This window comes from Argopecten irradians, chromosome 9, assembly GCF_041381155.1.
Source record: "Argopecten irradians isolate NY chromosome 9, Ai_NY, whole genome shotgun sequence".
NCBI lineage: Eukaryota > Metazoa > Mollusca > Bivalvia > Pectinida > Pectinidae > Argopecten > Argopecten irradians.
The window spans coordinates 12,715,985-12,725,064 of NC_091142.1; the positions used below are offsets into that span (position 1 = coordinate 12,715,985).

The following is a 9,080-nucleotide window of genomic DNA, read 5'->3' on the forward strand; positions in this document are numbered from 1 at the left end:
TACACCTTTAAAATGACCACACGTTTCATTTATCAATAAAGAAACACCTGTTTTATTGTTGCGTCCAGAAAAAAAAGAACAATTATATTGTACGAAATCACACTTTTTGTCTCCAAAACTGGTTAGAAAGAAATAATATAATATACATATAATATACATGTATAAAGGAGTCTGGTATCTCATACAATGTACGTTTATTAAATGAAACGTATTTGCGGTCACTGTAAATTTGTGTGCTATGAGGAACGAATTTAAATTTGTCAGGTGAGTTTGGTATTTCCCCTTAATGTTATACATAGACAGACTAAAAATGGCAGGTTTTTTGTGTAGAATCCACAACATAGCTACTTTGTCGTTGTTATCTGTAGTTTCGCTACCTTAAGGACATCGCTTTATCACGTTGGGTACCCCCATCCTATTGTGGGCTCGACAATGGGAGAAACTGGTATCATCATTTATACAAAGACGATTTAGTCTCGATTTTTAAGTGGTCTATAAAGCATGCCAAAGAAAACATATAATGCTGAGTATTCTGAAAATATGATATACAAAAAGGACATTCTCAAATATTACAAATCAGGTTATCTATTTACAGGGGGGGGGCGATTTCCAATGTTTCAGTTTTCTATGTTAAGACTTACCTGTGAAGACGAGATCATGGTTGTATTTCATCTAGCAAAGAAACGCACAAAGACACAGAGAAAATCAAGTTAATGGAGAGATGAAACACATGCTTTGATGGAGAGATGAAACACATGATTTGATGGAGAGATGAAACACATGATTTGATGGAGAGATGAAACACATGATTTGATGGAGAGATGAAACACATGATTTGATGGAGAGATGAAACACATATGATTTGATGGAGAGATGAAACACATGATTTGATGGAGAGATGAAACACATGATTTGATGGAGAGATGAAACACATGATTTGATGGAGAGATGAAACACATGATTTGATGGAGAGATGAAACACATGATTTGATGGAGAGATGAAACACATGATTTGATGGAGAGATGAAACACATGATTTGATGGAGAGATGAAACACATGATTTGATGGAGAGATGAAACACATGATTTGATGGAGAGATGAAACACATGATTTGATGGAGAGATGAAACACATGATTTGATGGAGAGATGAAACACATGATTTTGATGGAGAGATGGAACACATGATTTGATGGAGAGATGAAACACATGATTTGATGGAGAGATGAAACACATGACTTGATGGAGAGATGAAACACATGATTTGATGGAGAGATGAAACACATGATTTGATGGAGAGATGAAACACATGATTTAATGGAGAGATGAAACACATGATTTGATGGAGAGATGAAACACATGATTTGATGGAGAGATGAAACACATGATTTGATGGAGAGATGAAACACATGATTTGATGGAGAGATGAAACACATGATTTGATGGAGAGATGAAACACATGATTTGATGGAGAGGTGAAACACATGATTTGGAGTAGTCAAGAATTTTTGAAGTTGTGAGATCTGGAGGAAGTGCATTCCCGTCTAAAATAGTATGGGAAACGAATGAGTGTTTGTGTGCCATGCCCACCTCATCACACAAATCTTGATTGACCTTCTCCCGCAAAAGTAAGTGACTTAACTTACTTACACAAACATCAGAATGTCTACAATGACATCGTTTGTGTTTTCACAGCGTGAATTAATACTCGTCAATGAATTCTTCCATTAATCAAACGAAACCGATGGTCGCATATGTACTAACCATTGGCGAATTCTCTACAGATCAACATAGGGACTTTGCAGCCTTCTAAACTGTCTTGGTTACACAAGCCGACCATGACACCATCAATATATGCATGCATTAGCGTGCGGTCGGAATCGATCGCAGAGATAATAGCGACGCATGCCTCTATGTTGACTTCACCAATTAATAAAAAAAAAGGAGAACAACGGGATTTTGCTCTCTTAGTCCCTTGAAAATCAACCCTGGGCCTACCTCTATTCACACAATCGTGGCATTTGTCATGCAACCTGTTGCAATACACCTATACTGCCACATATATTTTTGCTGTATTCGGCAATGACGGAAAACAGTTGTATTTCAGAATTTCGTCACGTGTGCCGAATCAACTGATCTATTTATGAGGCGAACACATTGTTTGAAAGACGGACATCTTTTTAAGCGTTGGCATCTTTCAGCATAATTAAATGTTTGTGTTGTGGATGGAATGCGCAGGAAAGAAAAGAGATTGCAATTATTTTAAACGTGGTCGAGGGGCTGGTGCCAGAATTCAACTTTCATGATCACCTCATCACAACAAGATCAAATCACCTTAAAATATCTGGTAAGAAAGGCACAGATTTCCCAATCTCTAAAGTCGTGGAGGAAATCACCAGCAACAACACCAGAAGCTTCAGACCACTCAAGTACAGAACTGAACTTCATTTTCCAAAAGACTTTCTCTGACTGATTGGAACCAACTGGACGATATAACACCGTGAATGCAGAAATTAATACGCTGCTACAGAGCAGCTGTCCAACTGCAGGACTAAATCCATGCTGAAAGGCTCTTCTAGGTATCGTGTCATGGCACAGCAGACATGGTTATCATGCCCTACCAGCTGGGCAACAAACAGAGGTACAAACGTAGCTTAGTTCCTTGCATCTGTAAGGTTGTATTACAGAAAGTAAAAGGTGTGCTTCTTTTGTCACAAGTAAAGTAAGAAAAACATGGAATATAAAAATATGTTTTCATTTTATATTTTTATTTATTTACAATAAATATATGTACAGGTAACTTACAATAGCAATTTGTGGTACCACAGAATGTACGTAACAATATATCACAGACAATAATCCTCTTCATGTTTATAATCAACTTTATGTGGGTGTAATCTTCTCATCTCTTCACCACAACGTTCAGAACGTAATAACAAAGAGTTTAATATTTGTGCCAACACTGTCGTAATAAACAGTTTCTTCAGTTTAATGATCGAAAGCTTGATTGGACTTGGACAGTTCTTCAAAAGATTTGTATACAGCACTGACATTTACCCCATTTTACAGGAAGGTAGATCCATTTATTTCCAAAAATATTTTCGTGATAAGAGTTCCTGTGTCTTGTAACAAACAATGGGTATTATTTTTTATATACTTTTTGTTTCTTTTGAAGACTTCCAGGTTTGAATGTTGAAACAATATAATGGCTTCATGATTTCGAGTCTACGAGTGAAGAACATGTTTGACCACGTGGGCAGCTTCAACGACTGTCTGAGCAACGGGTCGACGCACACGAGGGTCCAGGACGGGGACATTCAACCTGGGAAATAAAAGTTAATAATGTATCATTTTGTTTATTTTGATAAATCCTCCAAATAGGACATAAACCATTCAACTGATTGAATGGTCATCTTCTAGACAGAAAATCAATTTGATAGAATAGGTCTTCTGATTTACATATCTTTTAGGCTTTCAGAGAGATCACAGAAAATTCATTTGATATTAAACCCCCAGATTCTTTCTTCCAAAGTTATCACAGAGAAATATAGTAGATTTGATACCTCAGCTCTAAATATTTTGATATATTCTACTAAGTTCATCCAAAAATATATTTGGTGGAATAACTACAGTACAAATATATAGATATACAAAGTATCTTCCAGAGAAGTCAAGAAAACTCCCTATTCTTTTGAAAACGATAGATACATTACCTATCTGATAAATATAACAAAACTAATGCAAATTCAGATATGACCTATTGCGCTTGTGCCATTTTCAAATCAGATTGAGAAACAACGTCTAATATAGTCTATTTCAGCCGTCTGTTGCTGCATCATTCATTCGGATGAGAGAAGATTACTTACTTGACGTTCGTTTTGTTGTTGACGATGAAAAGTGGGTTGACTTGACTGAGGATCTCATCGTTGACGGAGATACCGTCCAGGTATTGTTTGAGGAGGGTCCTTAACTGTTGGTTCTCCTGTACCAGGCCCTGTTTTTCCTTATCCAATGCCAGTTTGTCCAGCATCACTTTGTTAAAACGCTTCCAGAAATTTTCCAAGGACGTATACTCGTGCATGACCTACAAAATCAAATCATGAAATCTTAAAATTAATCCTGATAGGAACAAATCCCTAAGGTAGTAATATACAGTCAAACATGTCTTAGAGATCACTTCAGTATAAAAACCACCTGCTGCTTTATAAGACTACTTTCTCAGGCTCCCAGTCAATTTCAACACAATTTGCCTAGTGTGTATATAGACTACTTGGTTATGAAGACCATTTTTCTTGGTTTTTTGGGTGGTCTTTATTGACAGGTTTGACTGAGCATATAAAGTCTCTTCATCGACTTTGTTCAGAACGAAGTTACAGGATAAGAAAATAGGGAGTTTATTGTCGGTTGGGGGCTTACTGCCGAGTGGAGCTTATTCTTACCTGAACCAGAGGCTCGTTGGCCTGCTCTAAAATGGCAGCTTCCACATCCTCTATCTCCTCCTTTGTAAGTGAAGTGGCATAAAATGGAAGGACTTTCTCTTCTTCTGTCTCCAATTTCCTGCACATCTCTGCAACCTTCATAATACTTTCCACCTATGTAACAAACGTTTACAATTGTTAGTTAATATCTAGATTGAAAACATCGCAATTCCTAATTGGAGGATTACAGTGAAGTTTCACTTTAAAAAAAATAATTCTGAAAAATCTTTGTCTCCTCTATCTCCTACTATTATCATAAAAACTCACAATATCTCTCAGTCTTTTAAGGTCTTTCCTAGAAGTAGTCATAAAACCTTATCTTTTCTCTCTCTTTTTAACTTGTTGATACTAATATCATCTGTTCTCTCCGTTTCTTAATGTTTTTCCGAATAAGTTGTAATAACACGTCCATCTTTTCTCTCTGACATTTAATCTTCTTAATGCTTGTATGACAAAATCTCACCTTTTCTCTCTGCCTCTTGAGTTCCTTGATGCTAGCGTTGCTCTCTAGAGTAAGTTTAGTGAGTTTGTCCCTCTCACCCTCTCTCATCTTATTCATTTGAGCCTTCAGTTCCTGGAAGTGTGCCAACATCTTCTCTCGTTCCTGAAATTTAATATCATATTCATCTCTTAGATCTCTGACATCAACAGTTTTATCTATTGTACAGGCTGGTTCAGGTAAAAAAAAGTATTTATATATAGATTATTATATTATAGAAAAAATTCTTCTTTCACCAATGCAGTTTTTAAATCGCCAAATGCATTTCAAATTCACCAATGGCGCCTATGGCGACTGACAGCGCGAGCCCTGGATTAATTATATGTGAATAAAAACAACTATATTTGTTTTTAGTTGTTTTGTAAACATATATATACACTAATATATACATTGTATTTGCTAGGCTAGTAAAAAGAAAATTTATTAAACTTTATGAAATATTAAAACTTGTAAGCTTCAGGATTACCAATCTGGTATAATCAGCATTTTGATCTAAACTGATTATCTCTTATTTCAAAGGTAATACAGTGAACTTTGAAAAAACTTAAAATTCAAATAAGGAATGTTTTAGGATTAATTTACTGCCTACAGTGCAAATTACTTTGTAATGATTTTTGAAAATTTTGGAGTTCATATTTGACATAGCTACTTCAGGTGGAGTACAATAATTCTTACCTCTTTTATTTGTTTGTTTCTCTCTTCACATTCTTTGGCATTTGCTGACATCTTTCCTTTCAACTGGGCTATTTGGTCCTGTCGGGAGATAATGTACATGTAGTTTCAATGTAATTAATATATATCAAAGCATCAAAGCATCACAAATTAGCTTAAATTTTAATGGACTCCACTTTTAGCAACATGAAAAGTTATTTTGTATGTTATAACTCCATTGTGTAAATGTTCATATCATACAATTAATTATTACATATTCTATAATGAGTTGAAAAAGTACCTTGTTGGTTAAAGAGATGGATAAAATGATTCATACAAAATGTTGAACAGATTTATTTAATGAAAAAAAAAATAAGTTTGGCAAGATGTGTTTTTGCATATCTGAGGTCCAGGATAGTTATATCTAATGAATGTTTTAAATTCCTTATAATGAAATGATGAGGATTAAATTTAATTATTATTACATATTTATAATGAATGTGTGCAGTTAATTCACATCAACTTAGCTGCAAAGTCATTTTGACTTTGCTTTTAAGTCACCAAATACAATATATAATTGCATAGATTATCTATTGATGTCATAATATCTTTGGTTATCGCCTTAATTGTTAAATCTTAACGTAATACAATATTCACTGAGACGTAGTGATTTTTCTTACCGAGATTCTTTGTAGTCTTCTCATCTGGGTATCAATTTCCTTTGCAGATTCATCATCTTTCTTCTTCAGAGTTTCGAAAGCTGTTTTTCTTTCCTCTGTTTTTCTTTCTCTGTTGTTTCATTGTAATTTTTCAGCGCCATTTTAAACTGAAGCCATAGATTTTCAACCTTATCCTGCAGTGTATGTCGCAGTCCATGTTTTTCCTCCATATCCTTGTAAGAAAAAACATAAATTTATTTATCAATTTATGATTGTTTTCAAATAAATCCTTTTCATGATTATTAATGGGAGTTATCAATAAATCATTTATTTCTGATCAATCTTTGTAAGCCATTGACTATGATTTTTTCTTCAAAATATGAATAAACCTTTTACAAGTGGTACTATTATCTTACCTTATCTTTAAGACTATGAGTTACTACTTTATGTTAAAGGCAGTGAAATTGTACCTTATTTCTGATTTCATCCCGTAAGCTGTGAAATTCAGCTTTGGCCTCTGATTCTTTCTCATTGAAATTCTGTTCCATTGCAAATAAAATGTCTGCTATATCATTATTTTCAACGTTGTGTTGCTCTATCATTATGGCGCGTTCAGTGTCAAATTCCTCTCTGATAATGGCAAGCTCCTCATCATATTCTCTGTGTAAAGTTTCCAGTCTCTCTTTTTGTAAATCTGGACAAAGAGTAAAAGAACATTATATATACTGTATTCGACCATATAAGCACCCTTGTCTGATCTCGACTTAAATACAGATAGAAACCATGAAACCATGTAGGTTTCTTTTTATGTCTTTTGTAAATTGATTCATGGCTAAATCTGTGCAATAATTTTGTGAAATATTAGCCCAATATTAATTTAGTTCTACAAAGTGCCCCTTAATTTTTTTCAATGTTTTTCAAACAGTACTATATTCATCAAAACATAAGAACATTGTCTGATCAAAAATTAAATATCAATTAAAAAAAACCTAACATAGATTTGAACAGAAAAAAAAGTTGAATGAAGGCAGACGCACAGCTCTATAGCTACAAAATGTATATATATTAATAGATGTCATATTGGTGATCAATGTTAATTACTGTAAACCAAAGAAATTCCTTAGGTTTTTTTATGGGAATAAAGCATTACAAGTGTTCAGGAAAACATCTTAAGTTAAGGAGCCTTTCTTAACTTTTGTTATGTTTTTGTTAGAAGAATTCTAAGCTAGGGGATATCAATGCAGCTGAACAAAGGGGTGTATAACTGCAGGTGTGTTTGGGAGATTGAATTTGTGATGATCGCATCTTAAGACGAAGAACATCTGAAGCACATGTGAAATATTTAAAGAAATTCTTACCAATGAGATTGTCAACATTCTGTAGATGACTGCGTAGAGCCATAGCATACTGTTCTTCGGCTTCCTGGAGATCTTTAGCTAGCGACTTTATAGTGGCATCTTTTCTATCTACGATTCTCTCAAATGTCTGACTCAAAATCTCAATATCTTTCTTCAGTTCTTTAGATTTAGATTCCCTCATTATGTTTCTCCATTGATGATTCAATTTGTTCATGTTAAATTTTGTTGCTCTTTCCTCTTTAGTCAATTTATCCTGTAAAGGTAAATATAACGAAACTTTGATAAGTGATAAGCTCTTTTTTTATTACATGGTACGAATTATCGATAAAATTCAGCGTAATGAATATATACATAAGTTTCAATATCCACATTTAACTTCAGCTACATCACAGTATTTGATTTAGAACATGATTGATCTTTACTATCAATAATGTGTATGGCTTCTTCAAGACAGTTAATAAATCTCAGAACCAACCACACTCTGAAGCTGTTGTGATTGCCGATTATAGTTTTTTTTAGAAAGTTGAAGAATATCTAGTTTTCAAGAAGTTTTATTTATAACCTTTAAGAACTGCGTCAGCATATCCTCTTTCTTTTTCTTCATTTCTTCTTCAGCTAAGCGTTTGTTCTCTTCATATGCAATCCTCTCCTCTTCTGTCATCTTGGACAGCTTGCCCGACTTCTTTGACTTCTTTTTAGGCATTTTTCCTCTTTATTATTTTTCTGTAAAGCAAAAGTCATTCTGTTTTATTGTATATGATTTAAATCACAGTAAACAAATAAAAAAAGTTGCTGAACAGTACCAGTGATGTTACGCCAACAATGTTAGAGGTATAGCACAACGAGATCTTTTTAAAACATTACGTCACGTCTCAGCAAAATAATGTCTGATAAAAAATGGCTGACTAGTCGGTTCTCATATTTTAGGAGTATGGTGATGTGTGCAAGGTACAAATTATTGGACTTCAGTGTTTACAATGCAATTTTTTACTTATTGCGTGTTTGAACAATAATGACATTTGACATTTTATCTCTGTCTGATGCTTGACAATGCTGTAAATTTAGGCATACAGCCAATTCAAATATTCCTTTGTCAACAAAGATACATTTCAGTCAAATGTCAGTATATTTTGATATTGTTCTGACAGTCTGACATGTTTGAGTAAAGGCTAGTAAACAGTGATTTTTAACGATTACAGACAAACTTGGTTATTTCTTTCCAAAGGCATTGTATTTTTATGTAAAAGGTATAATCAAACTTGCAATATATCATTGTTATTGGAGAAAACAAACCTCAAAACTGTATAAAATGGGAAGAAGAATTCCTTCTACACAACCTGTATTTAGATGGTAACCACTGGATACAGGGCAGGGTCATACAAATGCTTGGGAGTAAAGCCGTGCAAAGCAAGTACTTGAATGACGCCGTCAAAAGC

General features: G+C 34.1%; 1 protein-coding gene across 1 annotated transcript; it reads right to left on the bottom strand.

The window, feature by feature from the left end:
• Window positions 1-2,746: 2,746 nt before the first annotated feature.
• Window positions 2,747-9,075, bottom strand: LOC138331500 (dynein regulatory complex subunit 2-like). Its single transcript, XM_069279178.1, is given in 11 exon segments — window positions 2,747-3,321; window positions 3,866-4,083; window positions 4,439-4,591; window positions 4,941-5,081; window positions 5,652-5,729; window positions 6,308-6,406; window positions 6,409-6,519; window positions 6,757-6,980; window positions 7,645-7,897; window positions 8,207-8,367; window positions 8,938-9,075. Coding segments are annotated over 10 exon segments (1,515 nt in total). The 5' UTR covers window positions 8,348-8,367; window positions 8,938-9,075; the 3' UTR covers window positions 2,747-3,224.
• Between the last annotated feature and the right edge of the window lie 5 nt (window positions 9,076-9,080).